We start from the raw sequence: 16,025 nt of genomic DNA on the forward strand, positions 1-16,025 counted from the left end.
TTATTCTTTATTAAAGGTGACTGTTTCCAAGAAACTGACAGGATGTGATCGTGAAAGAAACGTTTAAGCCAACGAATCAAGCCTCTCTCCACACATTTCCAGAAGGCAGAGACCACCTTGTTTTAAAATATAGAGTTAAAGCTAGGCTTGTTGGTCCATGTCTTCAATCCTAGGATTTTGATGGCAAAACAGACCAGTTTCTGTGAACAGGAGGACACCCTGGTCTACATAGGGAATTTCAGGCCAGCCAGGGGTGCATAGTGTGAAACCCTGCCTCAAAAACTAGAGAAGAGCTGGGCACCTTTGATCCCAAGACTCAGAAGGCAGAAGCAGATTATCTTCGAAGTTTGAGGCTAGTCTATGAAGTTAAGTTCCAGGATAGCCAGGGCTACACAAAGAAACAACTCGGAAAAACAACTAAGTAATGAGAAGAAAATGAAATATGGAGTAAGGTCCAGAGAAGAAAAAGCTATCCGGAGCAGACGGGAAGTTAGAGACTACATGAGTCACTTGGCAGAGATATGGATTCTGGAAATGATGGTGGCCTCTCCCACTGAGTCAACACTAAGAAGAGTACCCTGTCATAGTCCATGCAAGATTGTTACCACCATGCATATAAGGTCAAACTGGAGTCCTTTATTAGCTGGCAATTAATGGGCAGGCTCTTGCCCCAAAGCACATTGTGCATCAAAGCTCAGAGATACAGAATTTATTAAGGTAAAAACCAGTGACATTGCAGTCAGGTGTAGGAACCAACACATTTGTTTTGGCTATGCATTCAGCAGACGTTTTCGTTGTACATCTCAGCCATGGTCAGCCCACTATATCAGCTTTCCCTGCTCCTGGCCACTGTAGACTCAACCATCAGTAAGTACACAAGGTCTCAGCAGAAGCCGTGAACTAGAAGTTCAGGATCCAACAGGTTCAGACAGATACTTGGAATATCTATGTAAGTGGGCAGCTGGTCACCTGACTAGAATCTGTGTTCCCACTTCTTGCAAATAGGTTATGGAGATGTGACCAAATGATTGTCAGTAGTGCTTTGGGTCAAGAGCCCCAAGATCTTTTGCCTTAATTTTTAGTTTCTGCATTACTAAAGCATTGTGACTTTTCTTTTTCTTTCTTTCTTTCTTTCTTTCTTTCTTTTTTTTTTTTTTTTTTTTGTTTGTTTTTCAAGACAGGGTTTCTCTGTGTAGTCCTGGCTGTCCTGGAACTCACTCTGTAGACCAGGCTGGCCTCGAACTCAGAAATCTGCCTGCCTCTGCCTCCCAAGTGCTGGGATTAAAGGCGTGTGCCACCACTGTCCAGCCACTGTGACTTTTCACATTCAGAGATTTGCGGAGTTTGGGCCCTTACTGCTCAACTGTCTATAAGTTTAAAGCAGGGGGTGGGATTAGGAGGAACCAATGGAAATGAAGTCAGAGATGAACACTGCTCCACTTCCTATGACATGAAAGACCACTAGATTAAATGCCTAGCACATTAAAAATAAACCCTTCCCCTCTTCCTTTTCCATCCCTTTCACTAGTCTGAGAAATGACTCTAATCAGGAACCACCAGCTTCGACTGAGAACTGGCAGTTATCATGAGCAGTCCAGAGCCCACTGCCAGGCCCACGCTTATTCTAAAATTAGTGGGATTTTTTTTTTTTTTTGCACTTGAATGGTTTGTCTATTGTCTTATTTTATTCCAAACAAGAATAGTCATTCTTCACATGAAGACTGGGGGTGTCACTAGGTTGTTCTGTTGCCCTGGAACTCCCTGTGTAGCTCAGATTAGCCTCAAGTTAAAGAAAAGCACATAAAGACACATAAAGATATGTGTCCCTATATTCCAGAGACTTTTGTTTTCATCCAAGACCTCAAGTAGCCCAGGTGGCTTTGAAACATGCCTTGTAGCTGAGGATGGTTCCCTGAACTCTGATCTTCCTGATTCCCAAGTGTTGGGACTAAAGGTGTGCAGCCATTACACCTTGGATAGGTTTTGGCTTTGTTTTGACTTTAAAAAAAACAAAAACCAAAGTCTTGTTATCCGTCTTAGGCTGATCTAGAACTGCATGCTAATACTTTTTCAACCTCCCAATGCTGGAACTACAGATGTATTCCACCACTTCCAGCTCACAGTTGAAATGAGTGGGGCTGCTTACTAGCAAGCTTGATGACCTGAGTTTGCATGTTGAAATTCCCATGATGAAAGAGAAGTGCTTCCTACAAACTGTCTTCTGACCTCCACATTCACACACATATGCATAGAAATAAGAGTAGAACAGGGCTGGAGATGGCTCAGTGGTTAAGAGCACTGACTGTTCCTCCAAAGGTCCCGAGTTCAGTACCAGGCAACCACATGGTGTCTCACAACCATCTGTAATGGGATCTGATGCCCTTTTCTGGTGTGTCTAAAGACAGCAACAATGTGCTCACATACATAAGATCTTTTTTTAAAAAGAGTAAAACATTTAAGAATCCTCAGTGGGACAACTCAATCTATTTATTAATTCAATCACTTCCTGTGAAAAGCCTTGCTTTGTCATCTATGCCAGAAGCAGGACAGAAAAATGTAGCACAATGAATTGGTTGAAAGAACACTTCCTGCAGGGCTGTGGTGGCACACACCTTTAATCCCAGCACTTGGGAGGCAGAGGCAGGCGGATTTCTGAGTTCGAGGCCAGCCTGGTCTACAGAGTGAGTTCCAGGACAGCCAAGGCTACACAGAGAAACCCTGTCTCAAAACCAAAACCAAAACCAAACAACAAAAAAGAACACTTCCAAGTTAAAAATATTCCCCAACTCTATCTGATCCATAAGCCAGAATGTTTTTGCTAATGAATATCTCCTGCACCTTTCTTTGAATCTTAAATACTGTTTTCCCTATCCAGAACTTATAGGAAGTGTTGTAAACACCAAAAACATCAAAACACTGCCCTCCAAAATGCCCACTAGTAACAAGAGTGATCAGTTCTTTCAGGAATCAAACTTAAGCCACCCCCATGTCTTTCCCTTCTGAACCATCTCACCTCTCATTTCCCATCTTTTCATTTTAAGAGTCTTGTTCTGTAGCCAAGTAAACCTTAAACTTCTACCTCCTAAATGCTGAGAGTGGCAGTCAGGTATGTAGCATATTGTGTTTTTTCTTTACTTCCAGTGTTTTGCCTGCATGCAAATATAAATAGCACTATGTGTCTGGTGCCACGGAGACCAGAAGAGGGCAGTAGATCCTCTGGAACTGTAGTTACAGGTGATTGACATTAGTCTTGGTGCTGGTGCCAGAACCCCAAAGGCAGGTCCTCTACAATAGCAAGTTTTTTTTTTGTTTGTTTGTTTTGGTTTTTCGAGACAGGGTTTCTCTGTATAGCCCAGGCTGTCCTGGAACTCACTCTGTAGACCAGGCTGGCCTTGAACTCAGAAATCTGCCTGCCTCTGCCTCCCAAGTACTGGGATTAAAGGCGTGCGCCACCACAACCAGGCTTTCTTTTTTTTTTTTTTTTTTTTTTTTTTGAGAAAGGGTTTTAGCATGTTGGCTCTGCCTGGAACTTTAGAGCAAAATTACCTCACATACTCACCTCACTTGAGTTTTGAAATTAAAGGCACACACCACCCCAGCTTGCAGTTTTTCAAGACTGGCTAGCATCAATCTCTTGAGCTCTACCTGCCTCTACCTCCAAGTGCTAAAATTAAGGCAAGTGCAGCCACTACCTGTTGCAGTTTTTAATAGGTGTCTGAGTGTGTATATGTGCAGGATGTGTGTAGTGCCTTTGGAGACCAGTTTTGCTATTATAGCTTTTTTGGTATCCCTTATAAACTTGGTACACTGAAGCCGTGTGGCATACATCTTTAATCCCAGCACTCAATGGCAGAGGATCTGAGTTAGAAAGCAGCCTGGTTAAGAGAAAATTCCAGGAAAAAAACCACACACACACACACACACACACACACACACACACACACACACACACACAGTCTCCAAAGGGGAGGGCAGAAAAGCAGGTTACTATAAACAAGTTTAATTTTGTTTTATAGCTAACTAAATAAATGTAAAGTCTAGGACATGCTGTTTTCTACCTCCAGCTGGGTGGATACTATTTCCTAACTGGACCAGGAAAAGAAACAAAACCCCAAGCATCCTGCTCTCCATGCAGAAGATAGCACTTTGTATGAAAAAGTAGGACTAGATTTTTTCACAACAAAACCTACTACAGGGGTCTCAACTTTGGGCAGTTTTTCATGTATTTCAACATAATCATACCTACTGGGCTACAGGTATGCCCCAGTGGTAAGGGCCTAACACGCTTTTTTGTTGTTGCTGTTTAAGATTCTCAATTATGCATCTTTTCTCCAGCTATGTCCACCTGCATGTAAGGACCATGTCAGGGCATCAGATCCTGTGAAGCTGGAGATAACAGGTAGTTCTGAGCATCCACCATGGCCTGCTAGAAACTGAAGTCGGCTCCTCTGCTCACTTTAACTTTCTATTAAGAGCCAATGTCCTTACAATTTTCAGTATTTGTAAAGACCACAAAACTGTACTTCAGTCAATCTTGTAAAAAATTTACAAACCGATGGGTGACTCTTGAACATTAAATGTAAAAAAATAAAATCATGAAATAAAAAAAATAAAAAATAAAATAAAATCATGAGAATTGTTCTCTGACTTCAATGCAAATATCTATAGGCACATAGTAAATTTTAATTCATTAAAGGATATTAGGAAACAAAGGACAGGGCACCAATTTTTTATTTTATTTTATTGAGACAGGATATTTTTCTGTGTAGCAGCTCTGGCTGTCCTAGAAAATATTTTGTAGACCAGGCTGGCCTCTGAGATCTGCCTGCTTCTGTCTTGAGTGCTGAGATTAAAGGCATGCACCTGGCTTCAAGGCACCATCTATAAAGGAGGCCAGAAAGGAAAGACTGCCTCAGAGTTGGGTGTGGTAGCTCATGCCTGGAATTTCAGCACCTGGGAGAATAAAGCAGCGGGCTGGGGATGTAGCTAGTTTTATTGAGCACATGCATCTATGCCAAAGCTGTGCAGGTCACAAGGACTGTAAGCAAGCCTGTTCTCTTTTCCATCTTAGCATGGGTTCAAAGTTCAGCTTATCAGGTACCATTACCTAGTAAGCACTCATCCTTTGTGCCTACTCTCAACATTGCACAGTAATGTTTGAAAACAGGCCATTCCTTATGCTGGTTTCTACTTTTAGAAACACATTTACTAGGATTTTTAATATGCTTGGCTGCTTTGACATACTACTTGCTCAGTAAAAACACCAAGATTCTAAGTGTGGAAATTTTGTCACAGGCATGGCACAGATGAAATACTCCCACACTGACATCAATGTGACAGAACATCACAAACTGGCAAGAATTCTACTTATATGTAAGATTTAAAAAAACAAACACCCAATGTGAAGAATTACATGGCACTAAGAGTGGATCAGAACTACTAAACAGGAAAATCGCCAATTGTATTTCAGAGAGCAGGTAGGAAGGGTGCTTAGGGTTAACCCTAAACTACATAGTATTAACTTGCTTTTATTATAAAGGGCATAAAGCCAGATGATTCTGGGGTTGGCAGGGCCATGGAATCCAACATAATAAAGCTAAATATAACATACTAAAAAAGCAGTAAGTAAAGTACCAGACCATTTTGAGTGAAAAATTAGGGGTATTGTGACAACAGGTCAAGAGAAATGTTCTTTTGTTCATATGTTTAAGTCAAAGCACAACTGTGGATTCAGTTCTTTTACATGGATTTTGGAACTAAACTCAGGTCACCAAGCTTATGTGGCAATTGTCTTTATCCACTAGACAATTAGAACATAGACCCACAGAGAACTCTTCATAGCTCTGCAAATTAATACAACATTGTGTTCTTCTATCACCACCTTTCCCTTACTGAAGACATCTCTTAGCACAGAAAGAAAAGTCCAAGCTGTCATCTTTCAGTCCTCCACATTCCCCTCTTTAATATGGCATTTTGTTCTATATACATTGATGAAAATTTCAAACAAACAAAAGGAACTTTAGTCAAACTCCCCTTCCTCCTCCAGCTTTATTGGAATAGTTTAAAATTACATTTTCTATTTTCTAGGACTTCAGTTGCTTTTTCCATCTGACTTTTAAAAACTGATTACAGCAAATGAAACAGTTGTCTAAGTGATATAGTATACAAAAATAACATCTTGATTTCTGTGAAAATGCATTTCTCTGCAATTCCTGAATAGCTCCAAATTATGCTAACTCTGAGCATCGGATGTTTACTCTGGGTTTTAGATTTAGTCTTTGAAAAAATGTGTTCTACACCTTTGCCATCACCATCTGTACGTCCAGCATCAACACTGGGATGAAGCTGCTTCTGTGTTAGGCTTTTAGCCAGATTCCCTGGCACAACCTTCAACACATTTGTCTTTTCAGTTTACTCCCAACTCAACTGTATGTTCTATGAGGGCCTGATGCAGATGTTACTCGATGTTATTTAATAGCTACTGAGGTCAGACAATCCAAGGCCGTCATTATGCTAAGAATTAAAGTTATTTATGGAAGCTTAGATGCTTCCAGAATTGGTTTTACCTCCTACATGGGAACACACTCAAACCCAGAAGGGCTTACTGGTCTGACTGAACTCTTCCCATTCATTAATCCCTATTCACCAGTGGCACGGAAAGGGGGTTCTTTAACAAAGCATTATACATAACACCTCTACCAAACTAAACATAAACTTTTTTTTTGTAGTTAAATGCAGAAATTCGGTTTTTTCCACCCCTTTCCTCCTTTTACACTGCAAGTAAAGCTCACTGGCCTGGGAACAGCCTCTATCTGCCAACCTTTGGCCAGTGAAGAGGATTCAGAGAAAATAATACAACCATCAATCAGAAAAAGGAGGGGCGACAAAGGAAAATAATTAGGCTGTAGCCTCAATTGTGCATTCCCGTGCAAGATGCCCTGACTCGCCACAGCGGTAACAGTTGACTTCACTTGTCTTGCTGCAATTGATGGCTACATGACCAGTTTCACCACACCTAAAAGAAACAAAAACAAAAAAACAAAAAAAAAAGGATTTACATAGTTTTGACACTGCTTCTCAGAATAAAACTGCTCTTAAATCAATGGTCAATATCAACAAAAAAAGCTTATTAATAAACACAAATAAGTATGTTTTTCTTTACAAGACTATTCTCATTTAGAAGACATTGCCCAGGTTGTTTTTAAATCCCTTACAGTACACTGAGTGTTTTCTTCCTTCTTTAAAAGGACTATACACTGCTTTACTTTCGAAAACAACCTAAGCCGACTAAGGCCACAAACACAACCTTCTAGCTCTGTGCTGTGCTATGGGAGTTAAATCATCATACCCAGCTAAGAGTCTATCTTTGTATCTTAATTAAGAACAGAGAAGAGGGCTGGGCGGTGGTGGCGCACGCCTTTAATCCCAGCACTTGGGAGGCAGAGGCAGGCGGATTTCTGAGTTCTAGGCCAGCCTGGTCTACAGAGTGAGTTCCAGGACAGCCAGGGCTACACAGAGAAACCCTGTCTCAAAAAAACAAAAAAGAACAGAGAAGAGTAAAAAAACTAGGTTCTCAAAAACCTTGTCGCAAGAGATTGATTAACTAGTACTAAGTCCAAAGCATCAAGTCCAAAACATTAACTTTCTAAGTTAATCCCTAAGGTTTTATTTATATGCCCCAAGAGCACTTAGTAACTACACCATACACAAGCTATATAGATCACATATGGGAAGTCGGAGTATAAACGGCAGGTGTTTGTTTCTTCCTTCCCTATGGGATACAGGCTTGCACAAGTCCTTTCACACTCACTGAGCCCTTACTGCCCCAACTCTACACCTTATCTTGGTTCAGTGTCTTTGCCAGGAGTGGTAGCTAAAGTAGTTAAAACTGCCTCAAATTGAGGGGCCAATTTGGGCTACATAGTGAACTCATCTCAAAAAAGTAAGACAAGACTGCTCAGTAAGTAAAGTCATCTTTTTTGCCACTAAGCCTGATGATGATCTACCCTAAGGAAGAACAAATCACAAGCTGTCCTCAACAGATACTACCTCCATAAAAATCAAGTTTTTCAGCACCCACTTTTATGACTCACCTATAGCACTTCACCTTGGTGCAGTCTTTTTGAATATGTCCAAATTCACCACAAGAATAGCATTTCTGCTCATCCGCGTGGTCACAGTCACGAGCCAGATGGCCTGGCTTGCCACAGTTGTAGCAGCATTGCTCTCGCTCTCTCTTGGGCTCCTTGCAGTCCTTGGCAATGTGGCCACCTCTACCGCAGTTATAGCAGGCTTCAACAATAAGGAAAAGAAGCAGACCAAGACTATAAAACCTTTATAAAGTACTATATCTAAGCCACATGCTACAAATCCTCAAAGCTAGAAAACCTTACAAAGCTGTGTGTGGGTACACACTCCTCTCCCAAGAGTATGAAGTGTTAAATACTTACCATCCTCCTGAAGATCACAATCCTTGGCAAGATGACCAGACTCACCACAGCGGTAGCAGATGTCAGGAAGAGACGAGGAAACAAACTGGAACCCTAGTTTGAGCAGAAACAAAAAAAATTGGGATAATCAGGCCAGTCTTGGTATTAATGAATGCTGGAGTACTTCAAAATTTTTTATTCGACAAAAATACCTCTATCCGAGGTAAAACCACCTCTGCCGCGGCTTCTCATTCCACGACCCCGACCTCCACCGGTGGGGCATTCCCTGGCCCAGTGGCCAGACCGTCCACACTTGAAGCATTCGTTGCTGCTCATAGCTGCAGTTGGAGCTTTGAAATATCAAAAAATATCATTAAACACTTAGAATTCATACACCTAACTATGTACCTGTGCTTCATACACCTACTACCATACGAAAAATGAAAAACTCTGAAACTGTGTCTTACAACTTCTAAAAGAGGCATATATGGATTAACATGCCTGTGATAATCTCAGTAATACCTCAATATTCCCCGTCCACCTTGTATGCACAGACACCACGTGTACCTACTACACAAGGAAACTTAATAACAAAAACAGAAAAATAGCTTCCTTTTGCCCAGAAACACTAATTTAAAATTTCATGTCAAGAGCAGTGGCAAAGAATCCTGAGTTCTATCTAGGCCAGCCTGGGCTACATATATTCACTTTCTCAAAAACTTGAAACCAAAAGTAAACCCACAGCCAGTTGAGCTCATAAGTCTAATCGTCTTAGATACTATGCATGCAAATTGCCTTCCCCCTAAGGTCCGGCAACTCTAAGTACTCCCTCTTCAACTGCATTTGTTAGGTCTTTTAGATTGTGACCACTCCTCACAGAAACTTAAAACATGGCTGAGAACTATGACTTTACCTATGACTATCAGATTCTTTTGCAACCCCCCCCTTACTTGTCACATCCTTTTCCAACTTTTAAGCGCCATCTCAACGCCAAGTCTATTTAAAAAAAAAAAAAATCAGACTAACAATGCTTGTAATCATATTCCTGGAGGGCTGAGACTGAGTGAATCAGCTCACCTTTGAATCACTACAGCACACTATATAGTGATCATTTTAGTAGCAGTTATATATCACAGCTTCTGCAAAGATGGGGAGGCCTTAAGTCCTTTCTGCTCTGTACAATTTCTATTTTATATAGACCCAATTCAATCTAACCAAATACTAACAGTAAAGCACTAAATATGCTTGGTATCACAAAAGTTACTCTATCACTAATTTACTATGTTAATGTTTTCAATTAAGCACTCATTAAGAGTACACTCAAACTCATTTTCCTCAAATCATAGGTATATAGTCCTATGTATGATGATTTTTAGGAGCAAAGGCTTTTGCTTCCAATAGGGAGCAAGGCTCCCTCTGTAAGGACATTTCTGATGAAAAGCAACAAACTAGCCAAACAAACAAACAAAAAAAACCCTACAGGCTGAAGTGATTACTCAACAGTTACAAACATTTGCTGCTCGTGACTAGAATTCTCTTCCCAACAATGGCATGGCTCCAGTTCCAGGACATTGAACACCCTCTTCTAGCCTCCACTAGCACCATTTACCCATACGGTGCACACACAAACATGCAGACAAAAGGAGTCATACAAAATAAAAATAGTGCTAGTATAAAGAGAAAATCGAGAAAGTTCTAAGTGGAAGAAAAAAAGTATTATCTAAAAATCTAAGAGTAGTTGAAAATTTCCACCAAAGATAAAATGAGCCAGCAGCCAAGTCTCTATCTTATTGTAACTTGTCACTCAAGCTCATACCTCTGTAGAATTACTATCACAAAATGCCAATATGAAATATCAAGGCCGGGCAGATTAAAGGTGGCGCACGCCTTTAATCCCAGCACTTGGGAGGCAGAGGCAGGCGGATTTCTGAGTTCGAGGCCAGCCTGATCTACAGAGTGAGTTCCAGGACAACACAGAAAAACCCTGTCTCAAAAAAAAAAAAAAAAAAAAAAAAAAAAAAAAGTAAAATGCAGTATTATCAGGCACACTGGCAGGTGCATCCCTAACATCCCAGCATGAGACTGAGACAGGATGATCAAGTGTTTAGACCAGAAACGTGTTGAGACAAAATCTCAACAAAATCAATTCCAAACCCAGAATACTCCTTTTCACTGCTGTTAGACAACAGATGTGCTGCTAGTATAGTAGCAGTATAAAAAGCTTCTAGAATCATGGTTAAGTTCAGGTTAGCTAGTTAACTTGGCTACCCATGTTATGTCACCTCAAAGATACACAGTCCTCACCACCAACTTTGGTGTGTGTTGAGCTAACTTTACTATTTCATCTGGCTTTCTTACCGCAGTGGTTTACATTCATTTTTTTAATGCCCTAGACCCTTAAGTTATTTTTCCTAAGCAAAGGGTTATCCTTGCCTTATCACAGTTGTTATACTGAGGATCACAGGGCAATTCTTGCCTTCTGGAACATACTGCTCCAGTGGTATTGGCTTGGCACCACAATACCATACTCTGTTGTTGTAACATACTAGATATAATAAAAAGCAAGATACAGCCTCTTACCAGATTCTGGCCACCATGATGAAAAAATAATAGTATCAACTGGAACAAACTGTTTCACCCTACAATTCACTACCTGACCTTGGTTAATTACACCCGTACCTGCCTTCCCTGATTACCTGTGCAAAGCTTAATAGCTGAGTTTCTACTGAGCCAGCCATAATTACATCATCTACTATCTTGTACACTCTTCAAGGTATGTATCCTCACTCCCTTTCAATAAGGAGAGGGTGGCTGGGCTTGGTGGCACATTCATTTAATCCTAGCACTAGGGAGGCAGAGTCAGGCAGATCTCTGAGTTCAAGGACAACCTGGTCTACAGAATGAGTTCCAAGACACAGCGGGCCACAAAGAGAAACTTGTCTCAACAAAACATGATGATGATAACAATTAGAAGAACAAATCTGAGTACAAGTGACTCACCTACTAAAGCCATACAGGTAGAACCTAGTACTAACAAGATGTCAAGAGTTTACCTCTAAATCCTCTAAGGCTAGCTAAATAATAAAGGAAAATACTTACATATACATACATACATACATACATACATACTGCTTCTTATATGTAATTTAAACCCCAAACGCATAAAGTTTTTGTTCTTTTAGATGAACCAAATAAAAACTACAACAGGTGAGACACTGGAGTAATTTTTAATTTATTCACAGTAATTCTTCACAGAGATTTGATTTTAGGCCAAAATCTTGTCTTCTTATCCTTCTGAGTGTTAACACACACAAACACTAACAGCTTAATCTCACTAGCTAAATACCCTCATTAGTAATGATGGAGTCAACTCCAGATTACTGCAGCACTCTCATAGTTCTTCTACCTCCCCCACCACCTCCTTTTGAAATAGGGTCATATGCAGCAGCCTCTGTTGGCCTGGAACTTATTAGATATAGGAGGCAGTTCTCAAATTTAAGAGATGGGCCTCAGTTCTGGTATTAAATGAGTGTCCCCACTCCTGGATTGTCCTGCCCTTTTAAAACAATTTTATTCTACAGTCTAGGCGGGCTTCAAATTTATTTGCAATCCTGTCTACCCTTCCCAAGTACTGGGATGATATAGGCCAATATCAAAACACCTGGCTTGTATTCAAAATGTACAAAGCCTTCCTATCTGCACGAGGCCTTAAATTCACTTTAGTATCCCAAGTATTTAACAACCTGAAATTAGTGCCAGAACAAGAGCCCTATTAAGTGAGGCAGGGTGGAAAAGGACATTCTCCACATCGCTGGCCAGGATGCCTTGGTATTAGTACTCTGGCTCTCCACTTACTGACAGGAGCCTAGGAGAAGGCAAAACCTCTAAAAATTAACTAACAGAGCTATCACCCCAGCAATGACTTATTTACTATGTAATGTTTTTAAGTCTAAAAGGTAAAAAGAATCACATCATACATCATTACAAAATCTAAATACTTGCAGTTGCTCAACTGCCTGAATGTAAGCCCTTGGTCTTCAGCTGACTAGGCTTAAAACATTTTACAAATAAATCACTTCTTGCTATCAATACCAAAATAAATACTTCAAATACAATAATTTCCTAATGTGAAATAGGAGGTAAATACACAGATATAGTACTGTTAAGTTTTAAAACCTGTTACCAGGAGTTGTAATTTGAGGGAAAAATTAAGCCCTTAATTCAGCCCTTGGGATTCCAATAAATTATTCCTTTTATAGTCCAGCATACAAAGAGTTCCTTGTAGACAAGAAGCAAGCTTAACAAGCTTAAAAAAAAAAAAAAAAAAAAAAAAGGTACCTAGGACTATTGGGGTTACAATTTGATAAGCTTGAATTTTAACCAACATTAACTTTCAGTTTTTCAGAGCTAAAGAAGAAAGTGATAAGGACTACAGCTTATGTATCTTTTTTAAACGTTCAAAATCTTACATTCAATATTTAGTAGGAGCAAATGGCTAACAAACTTGCAAATTGAAATCCAAAGATTAATTCACTGTCCTAAGTCCAAAACTGGGTCAAGCAACAGGAAATGGTAATTTTTTCTCATTAAACTTAATTTGGGGGTAAAACGGGGATATAACTGAATTCCCTTTTACTTTAATGCAGACAAATTGAGTGTCGTGGTTTGTCTATTTTGTGTCTTCCAAGAATATTCCAAAAACCTAATCAGCCGATTGCTGTGCAATGTCTCCTTTCCCAAGACCCCCGCCCCCACCCCAGATGTAGTCACTTCCTCTGAAAGTGCCTGGTGGCCGAGGCCATGTGCTTGACATGTGGCAAGAAGCAAAAAGCTTTACCTATATAAAATCAACACCCAAACCCAAGTGAGAGCGATTAAACCGTTCTATAACAGGTTTTCACGCTAATGAAAAAAAACCTAGATTTTTCTTTGCCAACTCTACTTTCGAAGCTTGCTTCTAATTTATATCCGTTTCATCCGAGAGATATTGGTAAAAACCTCTGTCGCCCTGATGGCCTTAAAGGCCTGACAATCTACGAGTCCCTTCTACCCCGCTCCCGCTCCATTAAAAAAAAAAAAAAAAAAAAAAAAAGAGGGGGGGTTTGAAGGACTTAAGACTTGAATCTCGTCGAGTCAGGGAAAGGTGGTTTCTTTCGGGTAACGATGTCGAATAAGCTGCTTAAGAATACAAACTACAAGAAATCAGGAGTTTGAATAAAGGTCGACAGTACGGAGAACCGAATCCAGACTCCTGAGCCTTACAGGGGCGTACGCGGGCTTCGTCACGGGCCAGGTCCTGAGGCCCCGCAGCCGCTGGCACATGGCCCGCCAGGCCTCCACCCGGAGCTCGGCCTGGGGACCTCCACCTCGAGCAGGCGCTCTCCCCCGCCACACCGCCCCGTTCCATGAGTTCCCGCCACACTGGCCCTCGGCGCTAGGCCCGCGCGCGACCCTCCCCGCCTCGGCCCCAAGGGCGCCGGGCCTCGTCGCCACACGGATGAGGCCTGCGTGGCCCTGGGGGCCGAGAGAGGCCCCCCCGCACCCCGGCCCTAGTGCCCGCGCCGCAGGACGGCCAGAACGCCCGCCCGAGAGCGGCGGGCCAGAAACTGGGGCCGAGGCGGCAGTCGGGCCGAGCCCCGCGCCTGACGCAGCAGGGCGCAGGCCAAGGTGCGGCCGCCATCGGGCCTCGCAGTTCCGGCCCTCCGTCGGTCTCGGCCGCACCAACCCCGCGACCTCCATTGCGCAGGCTACACCCTCGGCTCTCACCTTCAGCGTCTGAGCTGCTCACACTGGAGGAGACTCGGACGTAGAACCAAGAAGGCGACTCGCAAAGCAGCGACTGTTTATTTTCAGAGTCCTTGCCTGCGCCACACGCGGGTCTGCACACGGCCCCACACACGCCGCTGCGCACGGCTCTCCTCCGCCTCGCCCACGGGTCCAATCAGCGCAGGAAGCTAGGCCAGCCAATCAGAGTCGCCCGCTGGGAGCGCGGCCTCGCGCGAGGGCGGCGGGGGCGGGGCGGCCTGCTCCACACCCAGCCTCTTCCGTCCTGCGGCTCTCGCGGCCTTCCCGCCCGTAGCTGGGTTCCGTGGCTCCGATCGGTGTTTCACTGCTTTCCTACAGGCAGTTCGTCCCTCGAGCCTTTGCTGGCCTTACTCTAACTCCAAGTGATGGTTCTCGCCAGCTGTAGCCTAGGAGACTGGCCCGGGCAGTGGTCGCGGCTTGCTGGAGCCAACCTACCCCTGCCCAGCCTCCCCTAAGCCTGTGGGGCTCAGAAGCAGGCCAGGTTTCCAGAACACACACTTTAAGTTTGGGGGAAGGTCTTAGTGGCCTGATCATAGAAGCGGCTGTGGCTACCATTACGGTCCATGAGATGCGTTTGGGTTCTGTGTTTCCTGGGTATAAATGGACAGCGCGCTGCTAGTTCCCCTGGCTTGCAATAGCCCTAAATGAAAATGCATAGTAGGGTTGAAGATGGTGACAGGTGATTTGTGTCACAACACTTCTTGTGACCCATAATGAATGACATCCCTAGGATTTATGGATGAAAGAGGGGGCCAGGAAAGTCTCTGCCTGGGCTACCCCATTCAGGAGTGATCCGTTTGCATTTTGTACCCATCTATAACACTAGTTCTGGAGGATCCAGAACCCTTTGCCTCCACAGGCACTGCTTACTACACATGCTACACAGACATGCATGCAAGCAAAACATCCATGCACATAAAATAAAAAATAATCCTAAAAAGGTTAGAAAGTAAAACTAGGATGAACTCTCCTCGCCAGTAGAAGTCCTCTGTTGGCGACTATGGAGACTTGAGCTACTGTTTTCCCTAGCATGTCATCTCAGTGGATCCTTCTGGTTCCAAGGCTATGACTGATTGGGAGACATAAAACCTACTCATCAACGCAAAGCATTTAGCAGTTTGTGTTTAAGTCAGTGTTAATACTCAACAATTGTCAAAATGTGAATGAACTTTAAGAACACATGCTATTTTTAAACCTTTAAACAAAAATGATAAAGCATAAAAGGTTTTCTTTTTTGTTTTTGTTTTTGGAGACAGGGTTTCTCTGTGTAGCCCTGGCTGTCCTGGAACTCACTCTGTAGACCAGGCTGACCTCGAACTCAGAAATCCGCCTGCCTCTGCCTCCCAAGTGCTGGGATCAAAGGCGTGCGCCACCACTGCGCGGCAAAATGGTAGATTTTGTTTCAATTTGTTTCTTAATGGAAATTGTATACAGCTTTATAGATACATAGATTCTCTCCCTCTTCTCTGATTTTCATAATATAGTATCTTTATCTTTTTTATCTATCTATCTTGTTTGTTTGTTTGCTTGCTTGCTTGTTTGAGACTGGGTCTCCGAGCACAGGATGGCTTCAAACTCCATATATAGCTGAAGATAACCTTGAACTCTCTTGGTCCCCTAACTTCATTGCCCAAGTGCTGGGGTTATAGGCATACACCAACATATCCAGCCCTGCAGATAAAGCAATTGCAGACAAGCAGTGTCTTCTTAAATCCTAGCAGTAAGTATGTATAAGGCAAGGCTATATAGGAATTCCATACTACTTCAGGACATGAGAACCCTAAAATGTTT

General features: G+C 42.4%; 1 protein-coding gene across 3 annotated transcripts; it reads right to left on the reverse strand.

Moving 5' to 3' along the window:
- Positions 1–5,936: 5,936 nt before the first annotated feature.
- Positions 5,937–14,870, reverse strand: Cnbp (CCHC-type zinc finger nucleic acid binding protein). 3 transcript variants are annotated; one of them, XM_034511712.2, is made up of 5 exons: positions 14,196–14,870; positions 8,642–8,779; positions 8,451–8,543; positions 8,094–8,292; positions 5,937–7,015 (listed from the first exon to the last, which is right to left on the reverse strand). In XM_034511712.2, exons 2-5 carry the CDS (start codon positions 8,763–8,765, stop codon positions 6,898–6,900), a joined length of 534 nt encoding a protein of 177 aa, XP_034367603.1. In that variant the 5' UTR covers positions 8,766–8,779; positions 14,196–14,870; the 3' UTR covers positions 5,937–6,897. The 3 variants fall into 3 exon arrangements, with proteins under 3 accessions (XP_034367603.1, XP_034367602.1, XP_034367605.1); XM_034511711.2 differs by having other exon boundaries at positions 6,666–7,015; positions 8,094–8,295; positions 14,196–14,362; XM_034511714.2 differs by having other exon boundaries at positions 6,666–7,015; positions 8,094–8,295; positions 8,663–8,779; positions 14,196–14,342.
- Positions 14,871–16,025: the final 1,155 nt, after the last annotated feature.

This window comes from Arvicanthis niloticus, chromosome 9 (genome assembly GCF_011762505.2).
Source record: "Arvicanthis niloticus isolate mArvNil1 chromosome 9, mArvNil1.pat.X, whole genome shotgun sequence".
NCBI lineage: Eukaryota > Metazoa > Chordata > Mammalia > Rodentia > Muridae > Arvicanthis > Arvicanthis niloticus.